The sequence below is a fragment of the Polypterus senegalus genome, chromosome 18 (assembly GCF_016835505.1).
Source record: "Polypterus senegalus isolate Bchr_013 chromosome 18, ASM1683550v1, whole genome shotgun sequence".
Lineage (NCBI taxonomy): Eukaryota > Metazoa > Chordata > Cladistia > Polypteriformes > Polypteridae > Polypterus > Polypterus senegalus.
Genome location: NC_053171.1, coordinates 12,984,964 through 13,009,206, shown reverse-complemented (window position 1 = coordinate 13,009,206; position 24,243 = coordinate 12,984,964). Strand labels below are relative to the sequence as shown.

General features: G+C 41.8%; 1 protein-coding gene across 8 annotated transcripts in view; it reads right to left on the bottom strand.

Moving 5' to 3' along the window:
- epn1a (epsin 1a) overlaps positions 1-23,878 on the bottom strand; it is a 54,137-nt gene extending 30,259 nt beyond the window's left edge. For 4 of the 8 annotated variants that reach the window (XM_039741628.1, XM_039741629.1, XM_039741630.1 and 1 more), the window contains exons 1-6: positions 23,650-23,877; positions 23,173-23,300; positions 20,013-20,096; positions 13,187-13,345; positions 12,810-13,059; positions 4,815-4,975 (exon numbers count right to left, since the gene is read on the bottom strand). In XM_039741628.1, coding sequence (XP_039597562.1) covers positions 4,815-4,975; positions 12,810-13,059; positions 13,187-13,345; positions 20,013-20,081 — 639 coding nt within the window. In that variant the 5' untranslated portion in view covers positions 20,082-20,096; positions 23,173-23,300; positions 23,650-23,877. Of the gene's footprint in view, positions 1-4,814; positions 4,976-12,809; positions 13,060-13,178; positions 13,346-20,012; positions 20,097-23,172; positions 23,301-23,333; positions 23,505-23,545; positions 23,565-23,649 lie in introns of those variants that run through there. The other 4 variants (XM_039741625.1, XM_039741626.1, XM_039741627.1 and 1 more) reach the window with 4 other exon arrangements.
- Between the last annotated feature and the right edge of the window lie 365 nt (positions 23,879-24,243).

Here is a 24,243-nt window from a genome sequence, read left to right as displayed (position 1 = left end):
GCAGGAGGAACCAGAATACAACTGTTGTCCAATTTTAAGAGTAAAAAGAGTCCAGAACCGCACTGCCATAATGCTGGCCTAAACACTCTCGATGAAAATGAGCGCTGCTGCTTTGCATTAGGAGACTGTGGGTTTGCTTCCTGGGTCTTCCCTGCATGGAGAGCGCTTGGAGTAGTGAGAAAAAGTGCTATATAAATGTAAAGAATTATTATTATTGCCAATATGTTGACTCTTTTTCCTCATCCATGTCAAAAAAGGATATCTCTCTATTATAATAAAAAAAAAAATGCTGCGACAAGACAAGACTTTTTGGAAGATTTTTTCAAATCCCGCAAGTCGAGACTTTGGCCATGAGATTTTTTTCAAGTTATGCCCTCCTCTCAACCACGTACATGGTCCTCTCACCTCTCAGTCTTGTGAATGCTTTTGTCACAAACAGTTCCTGCTCTCAGCTCTTATAAATTTTAATGTTTTCCTCACTTTAAAGAAGATGTATTATGTCCAAATCTTATTGAAGAATTTCATCACGAAGGGTTATCAACAGTAAAAATGAGTACACGGGCAATCCTACCACAGAGAAACGATGAAGTCAAACAAATTAACACCAAAAATGTCGATCGGTAACACGGCAAATTGGTAAAATGCATTTCAATAGACTATGAGAAATAGAAACAGTTGGTGGTGATGGTGGGGAACACGAAAACATCAACTTACAAAATCCCGAAGAATATCGACAACCGTTAACACCGTACGGTCTTCTACCGGCAGAATTACTGTAGAAAGAAGGATGTACCCAAGAAAGGTAATGCAGTACATCTTCCGCAGATAACATCAGACAACAAAGGAAATCTTGATATGCCATTCGTATTAAAACATTTACAATTTCCCGTTAGAATAGCTTTTGCAAAGACAATTAAATCTCAGAGCCAAAACATTCGAAAAAGTAATTTTATTTAAAAGAGAGAAAGAAATGATATTTACTCACGGGCAGTAATACGTTGCATTGTCACGATGAAAGTCCAAACACAGAATCAAAATTCAATGCGATATTGGCGAAAATTTTATTAAAAAAATTGTTTTTACTGAAGTTTTACAGTAAAAGTGTAAGTTTAAAAGGTTTTTGCGTGTTAATTTCAAAGCCAAACAGAACAAAATCGAACAAATCAACAAATAACTTTAATCCATCCATCCATCATCCAACCCACTATATCCTAACTACAGGGTCACGGGGGTCTGCTGGAGCCAATCCCAGCCAACACAGGGCGCAAGGCAGGAAACAAACCCAGAGCAGGGCGCCAGCCCACCGCAGAATAACTTTAATGCAACATGAAGCATAATTTATATTCAAATGATTACATTTCAATATTTTTTAATATGGTTACTTACTCGCTGTAATATAAACAGCCCTGCCCTGTCAAAATGTTTTACTTGCAGATGGAGTATTTGGCTTTGTCCTGACCCATCAAAGTGCGCCACAATGTGAAGTATGCTCCAGCTCTTATATGGTGTGGACACACTTAATGTGTCTGTAAATCATTACTGACGCAAAAATAAAATCACGTCGATGGCCAGCGTTATATTTTTAAGTCGTTAGTGAATGATTCATTCTGCACCTGACATAAAACAAAAACTGTCTGAGTCTTAAGACAAAGTGGCTAAAGACCTGCACCATAATCCATACAAGTTTAAGCCTGAATCTGCATTTTGTTGGGCACATATTCTGACCATGAAAAATGCACTCTAGATTCTAAAAAGGGGATAGGTGTAATACAAATCACAATGGTATAAATGTGTTTTTGATAAAAAAAAAAATATATATATATATATATATCACAGTTGTAATCATCTTGCCTGAAGATGGGGCCCGAGTTGCCTCGAAACCATGGATATTGTAATCTTTCTAGTTAGCCAATCAAAGGAGCCATTTTGCCTGACTTCTCAAAAAATATGCTGTAAATTATTTGGGGCCTATAAACACCCCATTTTAAATAAATAAAACTATCAAACCAGATTGCAGCAAAAGTTAACCTAGACCTTAGGGTGCAACTGCCCACTGCATCACACAACAGGTAGCAATGCACTTCAGGATAAAGGGGGTCGGGGAAGAAGGGGGATTGGGTTGGACTTACCTGACGATTTCCTTTATCTTAGCTGAGGAATTGGGTTTGTTAGCAACTCTGGTCTGAAATGTTTACCTACTGAGCACATAACACTAGCGCTACGTCGTCCTTAAGGTGTCTGTCAAACGCGGTAAACACAAAAACAGAACGGCAAACATTTTTAACTCCGCATTACTCTGTGTTACTAGCCAGTTAAATCTCTTAAATAAAATAAACACTAACCAACGGCAAGGTGCAGCCTGTTCCCAAAACACTGAAGTCTGGGCCCATCATTTACTTCGGTACCTTTGTTCCCATTTTTTGCATTGTCAGTAGTAAAACACACCTGCCCATCTTCACATAAACATCAGCTAGCCAAAAACCTCACGTAATTCCGTAGCTAAATTTTCCCCACAGTGTTCTTTGGAGAAGTAGGACGATAACACAGAGAGTCTTTAATTCAAAGTCACAGTCGGCGAAGTGAATTGTCAGGTTTATGTAGGCCTGCCTGACCAAAGATCGGTCGTGCGTGCAAAAAATTCCATGTCTTTCGTCTCTTCCAGCACCAGTCTGTAACACAGCTGATACGTCTCTGGCATGGCGACTTGGGAAAAATACATATGGGTGGAATCTTGGTCAAGGTTGTTAAGGTACACAAAACCATTTTTTTGGACAGTATTTATTGGTACAGGTAGCGTGGGTGATGGCCTGCGTTATTTCTTTTGGATGTCGACACCCGGGCTTGTATGGCGATGCGCATTAAAAACGTTTGGAAAAAAAATCAATGAATGGTTTAGATGGTTCAGATTTTGTCTTCAATCTGCCCGTGTTTTGGACTGCTCTTTATTACTGTGTTTCAAATGGTGGAACAGGCTTGATGTGTTTACTCTCACAGAAGCCACCTTCGCTCGACAGGATTTACAAAATACCCGCGTTTGTAAATGGTCTTCCCATTTAAAGGCAAAGTACTGCCATATGACAGATGTGCTGGCTCGTTTGCGGACCAAATCTTCTCCTGTTAAGCCAGAATTTTCAGTACATCTAACAAATGAGTTGATGGCCACCGAGCTGCTGTTGCGCCTCTTACAGATACGACGTAACTGTCTGCAGTGAGCGTGGGCAGCGTGAGACAGTCTCTGCTTTCAGCCTTTTACTTTGTACTTCAGTTATTTGCCTAACTGCTGTTTTAAGTTTATCGCTGCTATACATTTCATGCAGAGATAAGGTTACCCTAGAAATGACTTATCACAAGAACAATAAAAATGCAATTAATCATTCAGCATTAATCTGTGGAATTACTTTGAACGTTCGCCACGTCGTAAGGAGCTATGTGTCTACCCAGAAGGAGACTATGTTCAAGATGATCGTCGTTGATTTTCTTAAAATTGTTAAATAAAAACAGTTACAGGCACCGTGTTGTTTTCTTTTTGTGTCGGACATCATATGGGGCCTAGACAAATATAAAACACTAGCCATGCTCCCTATCTAAGATGGGCTGAAATCTAAGCAATCAACACAGAACTCAGCATTATCATTTCTGGGGCACTACACAAGTTAGTTAAAAGCCATATGGCAAGGTGAACCCACTGAGGATCACTAATGCTGACATTCTAGTGCCATGCAGTTTGAAACTGTACCCACTAGAGGGCCACACTCCCTGCCCACGTCTAAGGATTTCATTTTATTTTATTCAAGTGAAACTCACAAACCCACGGTACTAAAATAAGATGCAAATAAAAAACCAAGTTAAACATAAGGGCCTGTTGATATTTACGTTTTCTAAAAAGTTACTTCTTCCAGTTCCTTTAGAAGTTATAATGTACTCTCTGTGCTACCCATCTAAGACATCTAAGTAAGCAACCAAGACCTCAGCATTAATGCTTGCAGTGCTCCATGCCATGCATATATCTCTGTTAAATGCCGTTTGGTATGGAATTCATAAAAGCAGTGTTAAAGTTTGTGATGCGCCATCTACTGGAATGACAAACACAATGCATATGTCTCAACTAAGTAATCAACACAGACCTTGGTGTTAACACTTGCAGAGCACCAACTGTTGGAATGTAATTTGTAATGCATGTAGTAGGAAAATGCATTGAAAATGCAGGCACCACAAACATTTGTAGTAATAAAATGCATTGTAACAAATGTTTGTGATGTGCCATCTGTTGGAATGACAAATGCAATGCATACTTCTCTGTTAAATACCATTTGGTATGTAAGTCTTTAAAGCCGTATTAATGTTTGTGATGCGCCATCTATTGAGATGATGACAAATGCAATGCATATGTCTGCGCTAAGTGTTAACATTTGTAGAGTACCAACCGTTGGAATGTAACATATAATGCATGTAGTAAGAAAATGCATTGAAAATGCAGACACCACAAACATTTGTAGTAATAAAATGCATTGCAACAAATGTTTGTGATGTGCCATCTGTTGGAATGACACACGCAATGCATAGGTCTCCGTTATATGCCATTTGGTTTGGGATTCATCAAAGCCGTATTAATGTTTGTCATGCACCAGCTGTTGGAATGGCAAATGCAATGGAGCTTACTACAAAAAAAAAAAAAACCACAGTTTGTGATGCACCATATCTTTTCACATTCTAGAGACACACAGACAGATGCTTATCCTTTTACTAAGGGGGATTTCCCCAGTCACAATTACAACACTTTATACCAGACGCCTGGCTACAGATCAACAACTCACCTGCTCTGCTTCCTCTTTACTCATAGCCAGAGCGAGCTGTAGCTGAAGATCTTCCTCGCCGCTGCTCTGTGGCCATGCCTGTTCCGCCTCAGTAGGCACGCCCCCGGACATGCCTGAAGAAGTCAGGCCAGAAGAACTCATTCCTGAAGGAGTAGAGGATGCTTAAAAAAAAAATGAAGGGAAAGAACAATTATGAGAGTTTAGAGCATCACCTTGTATATCACAGCCACCGACTTCTGTGACAGTGTGGACTTCAAATTTTTACAGGATAGCTTATAATATAAATTATATATAAAAATGAGCCTTAACCAATTACTACTACTGTGTGGAGCTCCAAGAGGAGTGGCGCTGGCTGGTGATGCCAGTCAAAGCAGTTGAACATTGAAATTCTGTCAACAGTCCTGACTAGCAAGAAAGGTAACTTGGGAGACAAATGGACTTTCTTATTATAACACAACCTGCACATTTCATCCTTATGAACAAGGATAAAATGGTTATCAGCATTATGAGCAGAACACAAAGTGACAATCCATATTTTATGGATATGAAAAAAAAAAGCAAGCGCGGACACTCATTCTGCCCAATTCAGGTGCCACAGTGAAGCCGCGCCATTCTGCATTGTCAAGACACCCCTCTTCATGGCTCATGACAGCTCTTATGGCTTCCTACTACGCACCCTGAAAAGTGATGGGACGGCAAACAAAGAAATCTGTGCTCCTTCATGATGCTGCAAATTATAACCATGAAGCAAATTGGCATCTGAAAAGAGTAGAGATATGTGAAAAAGTATTTGCCCCCTTCCTGATTTCTTATTTTATTTTTGCACGTTTGTTACACTTACATGTTTCAGATCGAAAAAATGTAAATACAGACAAAGATAACCCAAGTAAACACAAAATGCAGTTTTTAAAGTGATGATTTTATTTATTAAGAAAAAATAAAACTATCCAAACCTACATGGCCCTGTGTGATAAAGGAATTGCCCCCCTTGTTAAATCATTTGGTTAATCACATTTTTTGGAAAGCGGAGTTCAATTTCACCGGCCACACCTGGGCTTGATTACTACCAGACCTTGAATAGAACCTGTCAGACAAAGTGAAGTAGGCCAAAAGATCCCAAAATGGAAGACATCATGCTGCGATCTAAAGAAATTAAGGAAAAGATCAGAAACAAAGTAATTGACATCTATCGGTCTGGAAAAGGTTACAAAGCCATTTCTAAAGGTGAGAGCCATTATCCACAAAAGGAAAAAACATGGAACAGTGGTGAACCTTCCCAGGAGTGGCCGGCTTACAAGAATTACCCCAAGAGTGCAGTGACAACTCATCCAAGAGGTCACAAAAGAACCCAGAGGCCTCACTTGTCTCCGTTAAGGTCAGTGTTCATGACTCAACCACAAGGAGAAGACTGGGCAACAATGGCATGCAGGGCAGAGTTCAAAGGTGATAACCACTGCTGACCAAAAAGAAGATAAAGGCTGGTCTCACTTTTGCCAAAAAAACATCTTGATGATCCCTCAAGACATTTGGAAAAATATTCTGTGGACTGAAGAATCAAATGTTGGACTTTTTGGAAAGTGTGCGTCCTGTTACGTCTGGAGTAAAAGTAACAGTGCATTTCAGAAAAAAGAACATCACACCAACAGTCAAACATGGTGGTGGTGGTAGTGTGATGGTCTGGGGCTGCTTTGCTGCTTCAAGACCTGGACAACTTGCTGTGATTGATGGAACCATGAATTCTGCTCTCTACCTGAAGGACAATGTCCGGCCATCAGTTTGTGACCTCAAGCTGTGTGGCACGTGGGTTCTGCAGCAGGACAATGATCCAAAACACACCAGCAAGTCCACCTCTGAATAGGTTTTGGAGTGGCCTAGTCAAAGTCTAGATTTGAATCCAATTGAGATGCTGTGGATTGACCTTAAAAAAAAAGTGGTTCATGCTCGGAAACCCTCCAATGTGGCTGAATTATAACAAAAGGCGGGCAAAATTCCTCCACAGCGATGTGAAAGACTCATTGCCAGCTATCGCAAAACGCTTGATTGCAGTTGTTGCTGCTAAGGGTGGCAATTACTTTTTCACACAGGGACATGTTGGTTTGGAGGTTTTTTTTTTTTTCCTTAATAAAATTATCACTTAAAACTTGCATTTTGTGTTTACTTGGGTTATCTTCGTCTAATATTTAAATTTCTTTGATGATCTGAAATATTTAAGTGTGACAAACGTGCAAAAAAAAAAAAAAAATCAAGAATGGGCAAATACTTTTTCACAGCACTGCAGGTTTGCATGTTAAACAAAGAAGCAAAATAATGAAGGGTAGAAAGACTTGTCAGTCACTCCACTGTCAAAATTTAAACAGGGAGATTGGGGGAAAAATGGTTGGTGCTCATTTAAAAAAAAAAAGCTACCCAGAATTCAAATTTTTTTTTTTTTATAAGCTGAATTTGCTAAAGCAGTACCTCTAATTATTCTTAATAAATTCTAACAAATTTCCATTTACCCGAGACAGTCTGATTCGGATGGCAGTTAGTAGATGCCTCAAATCCTCCAAACACCACTTTCTATTGTTTTATTATTACACACAGCAAAAAACATTCTGACAAAGTGCCAGCCACACTTGCAGCACCCAAACGAAGTGTGTTGCCTGTGCCACTCGAGAGCATCACACTGCCGCCTCACTCACAAACAGTCTCAGCAGTGTGCAGGTAGTGTATTCTCGTCACGTCCACGAGATGTCTACCCAGGTACGTTTGCTATTCACCCAAAAGGTATGAAGGTAAACTGGTTTGGTGATGGTGCAGTAAGGCGTGAAGAGTGACGCCCTCGTGACGCCCTTGCTTGCTATTGTCTCAAATACAACCGGACAGGCTGTAGTTGACCAAGACCCTGTTTAGAGAATTAAGAGGATTCAGAAACTGAACTTTCTTGTAAGTTAAAGCCCCCACCTGTGTCTTACAGCACAGCACCCACTGACGAATCCGCTCGACTACACCGGGGTTTCCCAGACTTGGGCCTCGCCCTATTCGGTCTGCTTTTCCTTACGACAAACCTGAATCCTCCTTTCTAAAATTCGAGTTGGTTAATCAGATGATCAGCCCGTGGTGTTTCATATACAGAAACCAACTTAATTTTTCAACTCATTAAGATTAAAACCAGTCTGTTGCTGGCACAGCACCAAGCAGTCACTTCTTTAGATTCATTTGCGCCCATTTAGTAGTCAGTGTAGAATTTGAAGATATTGCCAGACGGGGTACTCTGTGCGACTCTGAGGTATGCCAATTCAAGGCCGCGGTGACGATTAATAATATTCTGGATGTGTATTTAATAAGCTTTGAACTCGTTAGTAGCCTGCTTCTGAAATACTACTGTTATGTAAATATATTTATGTCTACTTATTATGATTAATCATCATGTCACAGTACATTCCTTTTCGTTTTATCATGCATTCTCGCTTTTGCTTTCATTTACTGCGCCATTAACTCTGTAGGAAAGAATTTTTTTTGGCCTCTGCTACCCTGATAAAGTTTGCTGTTTTGACTAGAGCTCCAGAATGCATGAAACTCCTTTCAAAGACATGGATCGATTTACTGCACCAAACCAACAACGAACAAAAAGGGTTTCCACACCCAGCCCCTTCAAGACCCCCATAACTGGGGCCAGAGCTGCACCACCCTGGTTCTTTGGAAGTTTAAGTTTATCATACAGAAGATAAACAGACCGAGCACCGAGGGACACCTTCTGTGTTCATCTCCTTCAACTCCAGGCAGACCCCGATTGTGGATTTGGATGACTCTTTATCACAAGTATAAAATTATTTGTTTAGAGATTTTTTCGTTGTTGATGCTGTGGTTATTATTTTATCGTTGTTGTGGCTTGGAGGTGGCCCCGTAAATGGAGTAACCACAATGTGATCCCCAGCACTGAACTCTGTCCATCCACGGCGCTAACGCGGTCTGCTGGTAGGCCGGGGTTTACACTTGTGAAGGTGGGCTCCACAAAATGTTATGCTTTGTCTTTAACTAGCTACCTGTACGTTCTTCTTTTATTCATCTGTCCCTTCATCTTATTTAACAAATGAACTATTTTAAGTATTTTGACCTCTCTGGAGTCATTTAAATGTGTATGGAGGGTCCCTATGACAGGACACCCTAATGACAACAATCCAATATATAAAGATCAATGTTTGGGGGGATGGAGGGGTGTATATAGGTGTGTTTATTCTTTATATAATTCCACACCTTTTGATCAATATCAAAAAAATGTTTCCATACATAACACACATTGTCAGGAAGACCCCAAAGACTACTTTGGAATTCAAAGGATTGACCCGGGGACACCTTTTTTGGATTTTCCTCCTCAGTACACCGGTGCAAATGAATCTAAAGAAGCAGCTGTTAAGTGCTCAGCCAGCAATGTACTGGTTTTTGGGGATGGGGGGGTTTTGGAAGCAAAATCCTAATGAGCGGAAAAATGGAGTTTTAAAGACGGTACCTTTTCCTGGATGTTACATCATGAAATAAATTCATTTGTCTCTTAGATGACGAGCTTTAGAAAACACCATTTATAGAATTTACATAGCTCTGCCTTAAAATTACTTGCTACTAGTGTTATATACAATGAGGACTGATTGAACTTCTCAACGCTCAAAATATCTTTTAAAAAAACTGACACTTGTTTTGAAATACGCAATAAGAAAACACTCCTAAACCCGCTTAATCCGGTTCAGGGTGTCTGAGCCTATCCCATTAGTGCAGGGGTGTCGAACTCCGGGCTTGGTGGGCTGCTGGTTTTCATTCTAACCCTCTTCCTAATCAGTGACCACTTTTCACTGCTAACTAAATTCTTCTTCCCTTCATTTTAAAAGCCCTGTTTTTGAGGATTCAGTGCTCTAAATGTATTCCTTTCTTCATTAAATGACAGCCAAAAAGAAATGAGACATGAAACGAGCCAACAGATGACCAGCTAAATTGGGGCTTCAAACTCCAACTAATTTCACTCCAATCACTTTCTTAATGAGAAGCCGATTTGTGCTGTTAATCAAACTCGTTATTTAATTCCAAGGCTTGTTGCTGCTCTCATTCTGCCGTAGCACACATTTTGAAAACTGTTGATTTTCCGTTTTTTTCTAAGAACACCTCACCTCTCTTTAATTTCAGATATTGTGTGATGGGCACAGGGAAGCTGGTCATGTGGCGGTTTGTTTTGTGTCTCATTATTGTTTGGCTAAGGGGCCCCGAGTCAAGTTAATTAAAATTAAAGCAAAAGAAGTTGATTAGCAGCAAAAACTGGTTACTAATGAAGAAGATGGTTAGAATGAAAACCTGCAGCCACCGTGGACCTCCAGGACTGGAATTTGACACCCGTGCATTAGTGTCTGGTGCAAGAAAGGTGGCAACTCTGACAGGAGTGCCAGTCCATTGCAGGACACCGTCACTCACTCACACACACACACACACACACAGGCCAATTTGAAATCAGCAGTCAACTTAACACACATGCCTTTGGGATGTGGGGAGGCAAAATATTAAAGAAGAACATCAGTTAAAAGGAAACATAGAAGAACATGACTATTCAGAGGTCTTTTAACAGCAAGCAATATTTAATGTGGGATCTTTTTTAAAAAAAAACCAATCCTTTGTAAAGATGCAGCTATTTTCATATAAATCACCGCAGAAGAGTAGACTATTGATGTCAATCGTCCAAAATTTAAGATGTCAACTCCCAGGAATCAACGCAGCAGTTAAAGGGACTAGCGATTTATAGGACAATGTTAATTTATTTATCTATTTTTGTTTTGCGCCTTCAACTATAACCAGTTGTCTATGGGGGAGGAAAGTTTGATCTGTTTTTCGAAGCATTTCAAGGTTTTAGAGTCCCCCGATATCAAAAACATCGATATCTCAATGATGGGTGTGTGTCTGTCTGTGTCTCACACTTTCTTGAGGATGGTCTGGAGCTGAAACGACTGGATGGAAAAATACCAAACTCGAAACATAAACCTGTTATGACATGTCGATGTGGTTTTTGACGATTAGTTTTTGAGCCTAATGATGCAAGAGAAAGAGGCACTCTAGAGCAGGGGTTGCCAACTCTGGTCCTGGAGGACCACCATGGCTGCAGGTTTTCATTCTAACCCTGTTCTAAATTAGTGACCCGTTTTTGCTGCTAATTAACTTCTTTTGAATTCATTCTAATTGACTTGCTCTTGAAGGCTCAGACCCCTTAATTGTTTCTTTTTCCTTAATTAAGAGCCCAACAGTAATGGAGATACAAAATGAGCCAAAACAACTGGTGTCCATCATACAATACCTAAAAATAAAGAAAGATGAAGGTCTCAGGAATGTGGATCTGCTCAGATCCCCAAAACATTTTAACGGTGCTCTTAGAAAAGAGAAAATGAACAATTTCGGAAATGTCTGCTATTGCACGAGAGCAGCGACAAGCCACGAAATGAAAGAACGGGTTTAATTAATGGCAAGAATTGGCACCTAATTAAGCAACTAGTTGGAGTGAAATTGGTTGGAGTTTGAGGCCAAAATCAGAGGAACAAATCTTAAAAAAGCAATTCAATTACAATGAATTTACAAGAAGTTAATTAGCAGCACAAACGGGGCACTCAATTTAAAAGGGTTAGAATGAAAACCTGTAGCCACGGAGGTCCTCCAGGACTGAACTTGGCGACCCCTGGTCTAGAGGAACCCTCAAATACTGTAATTCTGCAATTAATTATGAATCCTTCAATGGCTATCGTAATGATCTATTTTATGATCACAAAGATCAACATCTGAGTGGAAAATAATTACTGAAACGTTAAGAGAAAAGTTTGGGTAACTTGGTTCCCAGGGTGCAAAGCCTCCCGACACTCGCGCATAGTAGTGAAACAGAACAGTGAGGAGGTCCTGCCCAGCTCTCTACTCCTGACGTCACTCCTCTCCCTCCCTCTCGGCCCGCAGCCTCTGTCTCGGATTAGCTCGAATATATCGCTTCTGCATGCCAACTATGATTCTTAGCGTAATGAGAGAAGTCGCAATATCAACCGGAATGTTCAAACAAATTATAGAAAGAAAAAAAAAAAGATCTAAATCTGTTAAGTAGTTCTCTCGTTCACTAAGCGGAATGAAGGTTATGCTCCGAGGCAGATGTGAGAGTGAGGAGGGCCCCACCCCCCTCCTCACAGCCCAATGAGTCTCTCTCAGATTCATGCTAATAAAGGGGTACCGCAAGTGAACTATGATATGACTTAGCGCGACGAGAAAGTCGCAAATTCAACAGAATGTTCAAGCAAATTAAAGAAAAAAAAAAAGACCTAAATCTGTCCAGTAGTTCACTCGTGAAAAGCAGACAGACAAACAAACGGGTCTATAAAACTACAAGGAATTTCACACTTAGACCACGGAATTTTTAAAACCGTTTTTTAGCGAGCACCTATGGGCCAAGGGTAACCTACGTTACAAATTTCAAGTCTTCATGGTTCGGCAGAGGCTTTTATATATATATATTTATATATATATATATATAGATTGATTATAATTTAATTAAAATTATCTCTTTTTTTGTCTTCCTTAATTCCTTAACATTTTGTTTTTCTTTTGGTCACTCAAAATGGTGGCTGTCCCATTCTGCGGCTTTGGAAATCTGGCAATCCTGTTAATAAGAAAATGACTGCACAGTTTTACAGCTCCCATACTGAAGAATGTATTTTGCTAGAAAAACATCATTGTTCCTTTACAATAATAACTCAAACCAAAATCAACTTACTTATTTCTAAGTATCAAAGTTTGAGAATCCTTTTATTACTAGGAGAAAATCTGTGGATCGACGGCTTTATTCTCATCTCACGCTCATTCATTCAATTTAAACCCTCAGGAGTAAAAGCCAATAGAAACTTTTGTTTAAAAGCAAGAATACATTTTTGGCAAAGTGCAACTGTTTCTGATTCCTGCACCCACTTAAGCCCACCCCCCCACCAACCAAAAACAAGAGACAAGGTCGGGTACCTGTTGCCGTCTGAGCCATTTTCTCTTTCGTCTTCAGCGCGTGCACACGCTCTTCTTTCAAACGCTCCTCATCCTTAAGCAGAGCCACAAGCTGCTTGGCCTTCTCGCGGACGTTCACACCCTGATCCTTGCCATCTCGATCGATGTATTGAAAATCCTTCAGTGTCTGCACCGCGTAAATGTTCTCTCGGCACTGCTGGGCCACGCGCTCTGAACCAGTCTTTATCAAGTACTCCATTAGAGTCATAGCCTAAAGAGCAGGAGTCATCACACACAATGTGAAGCAGAAAAGGAAAAGAAAGGCAGCAGGGGGTTAATCGAGACAAAAGAAGGTGCTCAAGGGACCGCAACTGTGCTCTCTAGACTTACTCTCACACCTTGTACACATGCCTCCAGTTCTTTCCGTGATCGTTCAGTCGACGCCACACCATGCTCATAATCTCAGAGAAGGCCACGACATTGTACGTCAGATCTGCAATCTCCGACATCAGTGAACTCGAAGGGCCCCATGGATCATTGGAGGTTGCTTCACGAACCTGCCGAATATTGAGACATCCAACAAGTGCATCAGAGATGGGAAACAGCAGACACACAGTTGTACTTTGAAATACGTCCAGACAAACGCTGGGAGTGGAAATGTAAATAATGCAGTCGGCCCTCCGTATCCACCCAACCACGGATTGAAAATATTTTTAAAAAATTTCAAGAAAGTTTCAAAAAGCAAAACTTGAAATTTGCCGCAGGTCAAGCACCACTCTGAATCCACACAAACGGAGTGATGAGTATTCTTACCTCGCTGTAGCCTCCCGACATTTCGCAGATATCCTCCGTCTCTCTCTCTCTCACTCTCCAGCTCTCGTCTTTTTGAGCACTGTTCGCCTCGCCGCTCTTTTGCAACTTGTGTTGTGTTGTGTTGTGTGTGTGGCTGGTGAACTTACCATTCATGCATTGAGAGATGAGGTTCTAAACGTTTTCTATTAGGAGGCCTAGCGCTGGCTCGCTCTCCCCTTCTCTCTCTGTCATGTTGGCAGGAGCAGATCTTGTAGATGTAAAGTGGTTTGCGACACGCCGCCGATTCCGGTGGTTTCAGCTTGCTTTTTAGACGAGTTAAACTCCTCCAGAAATCTTGTTCTCTTTACCCAGTTTTAGAAAAATGTTTGTTGTCGCTTTGTACACTGCTCAAAAAAAAATTAAGGGAACACTTAAATCACACATCGAATCTCGATGAACAAAATCTTCAAGGGGAAATATCTATATTGAGTAATACTGTGTAATTCGTTGAGAACAAAATGATGTCAATAGAAACCAAAATCACCAACCCACCGAGGGCTGATTCAACATCACAACGAAAAACAAAGTCCAAAACTGGAATCCCAGGCTGAACCAACTTGCGTGAATTTCATCCCGGCGACTCCTAATTTGACTCGGTAGTGTGTATGAGCCCCCACATAGCTGTAACCACTCCCGACAACGTCTGGGTCTGCTCCTGATGAGACGGCGGATGGTGCCCTGGAGGATCTCCTCCCAGACCTGGATCAGGGCATCATTGAGCTCCTGGACAGTCTGTGGCGCTACTTGGTGGCACAGAATGCACCGATACGTAACGATCTAGAGGTTCTCAACTGGATTCAGGTCTGGGGAATGTGTGGGCCAGCCAATGGCACCAATGCCTTCGTCATCCAGGAACTGCCTACACACTCGGAAGACACGATGCTGGGCACTGTCCAGCACCAGGAGGAATCCACTGCACCAGCATTAGGTATGACAATGGATTTCATCAGCAGTCAGGGCACCGTTGACTGGCATGTGGAGGTCTGCGTGACCCTCCAAGGATATGCCTCCCTAGACTATTGCCGGCCCACCACTAAACCGGTCATGCTGGATGATGTTGCAGGCTGCATAACCTTCATCACAGCATTTCCAGACTCCTTCACGTCTGTCACATGTGCTCAGGGTGAACTGCTCTTATCTATGAAGAGAATGGGGCGCCAGCGGCGGAGCTTTTGCTAAGATTTTAAAAGTGTTTTTTGAATGTTGATTGATGAAAAGCGCCCATGCTTTTGTTTTACGAGTGATGTAGGAGAGACTTATTTTTTACTTTTTAGTACACTTTTTAACTTAATATAACCATGGATTTTAAAAGGTATATATTTTCAACTTTTTAGTCTTGGGTATGTTTTAGTATAATTTTGTAATCAGTATTTTAACACTTCCTTTAATATTTCTATCTGTTACTAGCGCCATCTATTGGTGAAATCTTGAACTATTCTTCATATGAAAATTTAATTTCTTATTTAACATGGATTAATTGATCAATTAGTGAAACTGATTATTGATTCATGTATTGTCATCGGAAGTGAGCAACTTCACAAAATTTCAAGTCATTTGGACAATAGGAAGTGGGTTAAATATCGATTTACAAGATTTGTACAAGACAACAAACAGGTGAAGTTAAAATAAGTGTGGTAATAAGAAAAATAAATTTTAAAAAATGCAGCAGTGAGACCACCAGTATTGTGTGCAGTTCTGGGCACCACCCTACATGAAAGACAAAGCAGCACTTGAAGTTGTGGTGATGAGAGCAACATGGACATTTGACGGTTTGGTCAGAGACATGCACACCAGGGGCCAGCTGGAGGTCATTTTGAAGGACTCTGCCAGTGCTCCTTCTTACACAAAGGAGCAGACACCAGTCCTGCTACTGGGCTGATGCCCTTCTACGACCCTGTCCAGGTCTCTTTGTGTAACAGTCCATCTCCTAGTGTCTCCTCCATGCTCTTGAGACTGTGCAAGGAGACACAGCAAACCTTCTTGTGATGACACATAAGGAGGAGCTCAGCTACCTGTGCAACCTGAATGGGGTGCAGGTAGCACCTCATGCCACCAGGAGTGACAAGGACATGAGCAAAACACAAAATGAGAGAAGAAACAGGCAGGAAGGATAAGGAGAGAACAACTGTTTGTGGCCACCATTCCCTTTTTGGGGGGTGGTCTTACTTTTGCCCTCCAGTGCCCCTGTTGTCACTTTCATCTGCACCAAAGCCAGTGACGTTGATTCACAGTCCATTGTGCTTCCTAACTGGACAGACTGATCCTCCCTGAAGCTTCAGTGACTTGGCATTAGACGGTAATGATCCAGTGTTCCCCTCATTTTTTTGAGCTGTGTATTTTGGTGCTAATAAGTAGCAGTGAAGTTATTACTTGATGTTTTAAGCAGCAGCGCTGTAGATACGGAGGAAATTCAAAGTGGGTTTGTCCAAGTTTAGCCATCTTGAGTTTACACACACGTGCGCTTGCCTCTTATCACAGCAAAACTACAGGAATTTTGGGACCATGTAAAAGAGGGGTTACATGCATACCCTTTGCTTCTGTGAGGAAAAAAAAAAAAAGGCTCCTAAAAAGCAATTCAGTTTTCCCTCAAAGGCTAAGAGGGGGCATAAAGTGCCATCTCTCAACAGGGAAAATAAAAATCTTAGATCTTATGAAAAAGCGGCATACCGCTTGATTGAAAATACACGCAAGGGATTTGCTTAGCATGACTGCAAACACCACTCCATTTTATAAAATGGACTTGAGCATCTGTGCATTTTGGGGTATCTGTGGGGAGTCCTGAAACCAATCCCCCGTGGATACGGAGGGCCGACTATCATCTTTTTTACAGAGCGCTTTTCTTAACCTAAACCCCTACAAGGCATAACAAACAAAAAAAAAGTACAGTAAAAATATTAAACCAAGTTGTAAAGGACAAAATGAAAAACATACGGTAAAATTTACAAACCAAGCAGGATAATAAAATGGAGCAAAACACGGAACATGACGCAAATAAAATCCAAGGAAAAGAAAAGCAGACCTGAAAGTTGTTCAAAATCAGAGTAAACTCATAGTAGAAGTAGTTTCTTAACTCTTTATCGACGGATGGCAACTTTTCTCAACGGCAGGGGTTGAGGGCGGATGTAGAGAGCGATAATCCGCTGTAACCGTCAATAAAATTCACTGTTATGTTATCGGCAGACCATCTTTTCTAAGAGGACTGTTAGAGTTGACGTTGACTCCCTACATGTGTGCGAGTAGCATAAACAACGTCTAGAATGGCATTGACACCCGGTGAGAGAGTGAAGCAAATGCACAAAGCAAAATAATCCATGTGTGTTTTTTATTTACTAGTAACGGTGCACTGCACACACGATAACATGCACTGAATCCACTTGACTTGAGTATTCCTAGTGTTCCTCCTCTTTCTCTGTACGTTGATCATTCATTTGTTCAGAGGCTGATGCTCTTGCTGCTTCCTGAGCAGCTCTTCTTTTCTCCACCCTTGCGGCCCGCTTGTTCTCTTCTTCCGTTGCCATCTTTTCACGTTAAAAATGATTAAGTCAGTGTTTGTGTTACAATTACTTTGTATGTTTTTGTTAATTTTTCACTTAAGCTGGCACTTAAGCCTTCAATCTGCCTCAAGAATGATTTAAGATATGAAGAGGTAGGGGAAGTGACGGCGAAGGTGCTAGGGATGAGCACATCCGCCTTGCTGGCCACTGCCGAGAGTTGATCTATACTAATAAAAGACAAAGCCCTCACTGACTGACTGACTGACTCACTCACTCATCACTAATTCTCCAACTTCCCGTGTAGGTAGAAGGCTGACCCTATCTTCACGAAATTTGGTAGGTGGCTTCCCTGCGCTAACCAAAACCGATGTACGTACTTATTTCGGTGGTATGATGCCACTGTCGGCCGCCATATTGAACTTTCCAACGTCACTAATTCTCCAACTTCCCATGTAGGTAGAACACTGAAATTTGGCAGGCTCATTCCTTACAGCTTACTTACAAAAGGTAAGCAGGTTTCATTTTTTCGTCCATATACTGTATATATATATGTTTGTGTGTGTGTGTGTGTATATAAATATATATGACAGCAACACTCACAACAGTGACAAAACAATTACATTGACAATCATGTTACATTATTTTCAAAATATTTCGTTTTCTTTTTCATTACTTCTTTAACACACTACTTCTCCGCTGTGAAGCGCGGGTATTTTGCTAGTTCTACAATAAAATAAAATAAAAATAAAAAGAGGAATAACCTTGGAGGTCAATCATCACCCTGAAAGTGGATAGTAGATATTACGTAGTGTATGTGTATCAAATGTCAAATGGTTTGCGAGCTACAGGTGATTTAAAATCCCGGACAGACAGCCACGGTAGTGTATTATATATAAAGATTTTTTGTGTACAATTGCTGAATTGAACTCTGATTTGGATGTACGTGCTTTGGAAATCAAAAACAAAAGACAGATAGCCGTTTTTTTGTTTTTTTTTCCCCCCAGAAAGTGCCTTTGAGCTTATGAGTGATGAGACAAACAGGTATCTAATAAATACATAATAAGTATGTGAATTTACGCACTGTAAAGGTTCATGGAACATAAAATAGAGAACCATTTGTCATAAATAAGCATTTTATGTTGATTAATGTGTTAAAACCATTACTTTGTGTGTTTTTCAGTTTAGTTTTTTTGAAAAATATTCAGCCCTAGGAAAAAAGGAAAAAAAAAAATAATGAGCCCTAAAAGAGTTAAAGCAGCTAAGAGTCGGGGCGATTCTAACATCCACTGACAGGACATTTCACAGGTTTGGGGGGGTGCTCCCATGGCCGGGTGACAGAGCCAGCAGCACGGAGGAGCTGTTTTTAAGGGGGGGTTTGACAAGACCACTGCTGTAATAAGGGGCTGTGCCATAGGCTGCTTTGTATATAAAAATAAAGAGTTTTAAATGTGATGCACTCATGAATAGGACACCAGTTGAAAGTATTGGGGTGATGTACAGAATTGCACAGTCACGGGTAAGAATCCCAACCAGCACATTTTAGCATATACTGGAACTGATGAGGAGAACTTGCACATAGACCGAAAAGAATCTAAATGAAAAGCGATAACGACATGAATCCGCCAATCGGTGGCACTTTGTGACTAAAATGGCCAAAGTTTTACAGTATTACGAAAAAGAAAATGTCGGTAATGTTTTTAACGTGAGCCTCAAGGTTAAGGGCATTAGTGGTGGGGGATAACTGAATATGGGTCAACAAATGGACCAAACAGATTGGTGAAGAAGTTCATATTAAAATAAGTTCAGTCTTTGAACAGTTCAGGTGAAGAAAATTGTGTTGCATCCATGACTTTATTTATTGGAGATAACAGGTAAGGACAGCAGAGGTGGCAATGCATGTAACATACATGTACAAAAAAAAAAAAAAAAAATGCAGCAGCAAGGCCACATCTGGAGTGTCGTGTGAAGTTCTGGTCACCACCCAACATGAAAGAGAGAGCAGCACTTGAAGCTGTGCAGAGGAGAGCAAACAAGTGCATCATGGGACTTAAGGATGTGTCCTACTGTGACAGACTCGGAGAGTTAGACCCAGTCAGTCAGGGGGGGGACCTCATCCAGGACTTTAAAATTCTCAAAGGCATCGATAAGAGCAATCTAACCTAGAACAGGCCATTCAGCCCAACAAAGAGGGTTACGGTAAAAGTCGATCCAGCAGACTTCCTTTAACTTAACCGTGAATCACGTCACATACTTCAGGACACCAGTGGAAATTAAGGAGGAGGACATTTAGGACTAAAACCTGGGAAGCACTTCATTCTGCAAAGCAAGGCGGGAATCCGGAATTAATGATTTAGACATCTCTGTGTTCGAAAATACCATTTTTGGACTTATGTATGTCTGTGTGCATGTGTATAAACAAGATAACTTGAGTACGCTTTCACTTTGGTCAACCATATTTTGCATACAAAACGTAGATTTCTATCAACTTTGGGGCTATTTCCACTAACCGGAAGTGGTACTTTACCTGAACACAAACTCAAATTTTTTTTTTTTTATTCATGCAGCTGCAGAGTCCGATTTATTCAGCTTTACTTTTATAATATTTGTTCAATATATTATTCATTTGATTTGATGTTGATGGTTATTTAATGTTCATAATATAATCAATGTCTTGCGGTTTACTCCTCAAATATCCATCCCGATATCTGAGTATACGAGAAAGTCGAGGGGAGAGCACTCGTGATTGTTACTCATGAAGATAAGCTGGTAAACGGGACATTAAACCAGTCAAGCACTGGTGCACACCCCATACATGAGGGTCTGCGGGCACTCTCCAACGGTACCACAGCAAAAAGGAAAACCAAAATTTGAAATCTACCTTAATCTCGGCCTCAGAGTAGTTGTGGACAATGTTCTTCACCTGGCGTCTAAGTGAAGAGGTCGACATCTTCACAATGGAGAACTGAGCAGAGCAGAAGACAAAGAGTGAAAACAAAAATCAAAACAAATTGAAGATGCAAGCTTGAGTACCTGTTAGGTTATGCATTGCCTTGTGCGTTTATGCCCTCCTCCATCCTGATTTTACATTTAAAGTCCATACACTCACTGAGCAAATTCGTAGGACCCCTGTACGAATACTGGGCAGGACCCTCCTTCTGCTCTCAAAGCAGCCTCAATTCTTCATGGCATGGATTCGTCCTTTGATTTTCTGCTCCATGCGGACGTGATAACTCTCACCCAGTTTCTGCACATCTACCTCATCAAGCACATCCTACAGATGTTCTCCTGGATTTGGAAACCGTGACTGGGGAAGACCACCAACCTCAATGTCATGTTCATGAAACCAGTTTGCTATTTGACATCATCATCATCACGTTGTGTGTAGCCATTTGAAGATGAAGGGTCAATTGTGGTAATGAAAAGACGGCAGGCAGCAACACTCAAATAGGCCGCGGCTTATCAGTATTAACAGCCCAAAGTGTGCCAAGACAACGCTCCCCACACTGCCAGCACCAGCCTGGACTATTAACACATTGCAGGTTGGATTCATGCCGCTGATCTGTGTTCCTCAGAACAACTCAAGATTCATCTGCTCAGGTTACATCTTCAGCTCTCACCAACTATGGAAAAACCTTGTGTGTCACACCTTTGAAGTTTTCAACAAACGGAGAAAATGAGGTTACCCCTATAATTAACAACCTGTAGATTTCATTTTTCCTGAGCTTCACGTACACAATATTGTTTTTTTTTTTTTTTTCCACGAATCAACACCACCCAAAATCACACAGTCACAGCATTTAAATCACGCAATCGTAATTTGACGTTTTAATTGGTAGGCGGTCTTTCCTCATTGGTCAGTGGGGTTGCTAGGTTTTTTGTCTTGCAGTTTGTAAAATACTGTGTACATACAATAGACCCCCACAAAGTTGCGGTTCAGAGTTCGCGTCCTCAGTCGTTCACGGATTTTTCCTTAGAACCTAACTAATAATTAGCAGAAACTGCAAATATCGTCCGTAATTTTTTATGGCTTTTTTCGTGGCAATACTGTACTGTAGAGAGAACACAAAGCATCTGCAGAGGAAATCACGGCTTGGGATGGTGAAAGTAGCCAATCCGAGAGCATTATTCATTTCTCCTTGCTGCCAATTGGCTGCTGCTCTGTGACGCATCTCCGGCAGATGCAGCCCAGCATTCCCGTACCATAACAGTTTACCGCGTGCAGCTATCTCGTGTTTTTCGTTTTGTTCTTCTTAAAGCCCTAAGATGCCGCCCAAATGCTCTTCATCTTCTAAGGCTTCTGGCAATGAACTTAAGCACCAGAAAAAGTTTAAGACAGTCCAGGAGAAGGTTGAACTACTAGACTTGCTCCAGGAACTAAAAAGTTATGCCGCAACTTCCCATCACAATGTTCCTCAAACCTGTCAAGAAAAGCGAGCATGAAATCCCACGAGAAGACCACCCGTCAGAAGATACGACTCCTCCTGAAGTGCCTGAAGAAGAGGAGCTGTAAATCTTCTGCTTTGCTGTGCAGTCATTATCTTCATTAAATGCCTTCATTGTACTGCACGGCCAATTCATTATCAGCTTCAATCAATACCATTCATTACTTCCGAGTACCCGCACATTTTACTGTATTTTTATTAAATTATTACTGTACTTACCCTACTTATACCAAAGAAAACACGCTTGCATGAATTACAGTACATGTAGGGTAACATCGGTATTTTACATTCTAGCACTGCGGGAGACATAGCAGTACAGTACAGTACAGCAAACAGGTTTACTTTTACTTTTTTTTAGGGTAATGTATTAAGCCAAGTTTGAAATGAAATTAAAGTGTTTTGGGGGCATACTTAGGGTTTAAACTATAAAAATAGGCATTTTTTGACCACATCCAAAATTTGCAGTTTTTCACAATTCACAGGTGTTCTATCTAGGAACTTAACCCCTGCGAATTTCAGGGGTCATCTGTACATACTAGCTTCTTCCATCATGCTATGACTGGAATGAAGACATATTTAACCATCACCACTACCTTATTAGGAAAGGCCTAGAACTAAAAAACTAGTTTTTTCTATTGCATGCGAGAGCTGCCCACTTCAGCCTTGGCTGAAAAGACTGGCCTTCTGCTGTCGTATCCCACCCGCCTCAAGGTTTGACGTGTTGTGTGCATTCTGAGATGCCCTTCTGCTCAGAATCGTAGAGTGGTTAGCTGGTTTGCCGTCACCGTTCTGTCTGTGTGAACCAGTCTGGCCGTTCTACTCTGACCTCTCCCATCAACAAGGCGTTTCCGTCCACACAACTGCCGCTCACTGCATGTTCTTGTTTTTTTTTTTTGTTTTTCACACCATTCTGAGTAAACTCTACATGTAGACTGCTGTGCGTGAAAAAATCCCAGGAGATCAGCAGTTACAAAAACACTCCAACCAGACTATCTGGCACCAGCAGAAATCACGGAGAGTGCATGTTTTCCCCATTCTGGCGTTTGAAGTGAACATGAACTGAAGCTCCTAACTGAGGCTCTGCATGACATGCTCCACTGCTATACCTGGCCATATTAACGTATGGGTGCTGGCCGGGGGCCCACTATGTTTCAGATGCCCATGAACTTTGCTGTTCTGCTATCAAAACTGGGGCCCGGCGCACTACTTTGACGGCCCTGCTACCACATGATTGGTCGATTACCTACTTGCACAAGTAAGCAGATGTACACGGGGTTTCCAAATAATTTGCTCAGTGAGTGAACACTGCCTTACATGTTCACGTCCTCAATATACCCGACTTCAAACTCAACCTTCAACCATCACTCCAAAGTCAAGCCGCCAGATTCCAAAGCCTCCAGCTGTACCACCTTCTCCCTGCTGGCCCCACCTGCCTATTATGAGCACCACCCACCTACTGCCCACCACTCTTTCCTCACGTGTTGACTTTATCCTGTCTTTTTTTCCTCATCAGTCCATCTTGTCCCACCCTGCCGCACCAAACCCCTTTACGTGCCGTGCCCTGCCCTGCCCACCCCACCCCAGCAGAGCCCTCACCTGTCCACACCACTCCGCTGTCTCCTCTGTCCTCTTAAGCGGAGGATGTCAGCGGCCGGGAGGAGGCTCAGAGTCCGATTCAGACCGCAGGCCGGCACGGAGCAGTAACATCGAGTCCCCGAGGAAATCTGAAAGAGGCGGGAGATGAAAAGGCAACTTACTTTTTTACGTGAAACCTGCACTCCATGTCAAACTGCTGCCGGGAGACTTGAACTGTTACATTCAAATAAAAATAACAAGCAAAACTGCCTGTCAGCAGCCTGCCATTTAGCTCCAGACCCGCCTCGGACACGGTGGCAGGCCAGTAGCACCACGGAGCGAGTGGTCAAGCAGGGACTGAAGGGTCTGCCTACGAGAAGGATAACAGCCCAACCCGGAAGCGCAGAAACATGCAGAGAAAGCCTCGGCAATGAAGACGCGGTGACAGGGGGCCCTACTCCTCCTCCTTCTCCTCTTCTTCTTCTTCTTCCTCCTCACCTCCAGCGCCGCCTCCTCCTCCTCCTCCTCCTCCTCCTCAGCCGGACCTCGCCCTTCCCCTCCGACTTTCCGTCACGGGTAGGTGAGTAGCACACGGGCCGGGAAGGAAATCTGCAGGATGTTTTTTTCAGGTGCTTCTTTGGGTCACCGTCCCCCTTCTTTTTTCCCGAAGCTCTGACCCCTTTCAAAAAAAAAAAAACCAGGCAGGAACAAGATGGCACCGTTTCCTGTTCCGATTAGCAAACGCTATGCATTATTCATCCGGCGGAGGGCGGGGCTAATGCAATATTCATGAGGGGCGGCGCGTCGCTGATGGTGGATCTTTGGCGAGTCCCGGAGAGAGGTGACCGAGTCAAGGCCGAAAAACAGACGAGTGTGTGCCGCTAGGGAGTGGGAGCTGAGCAAATATTAGCCCAGGACTCGGCGCGGATCGATCAACAGGACCGGAGCAGAACGTTATAACGGCAGGACAGAGTTTCGTAACATATTTCAACGTAATAAATCAATATTAAGCATTGACAGGAAAAAAAATGAGTCATCGGGTTAAAAGGGAAAAAGGAAATGAAGAAGCATTACTCATAAGTATAACAAGTG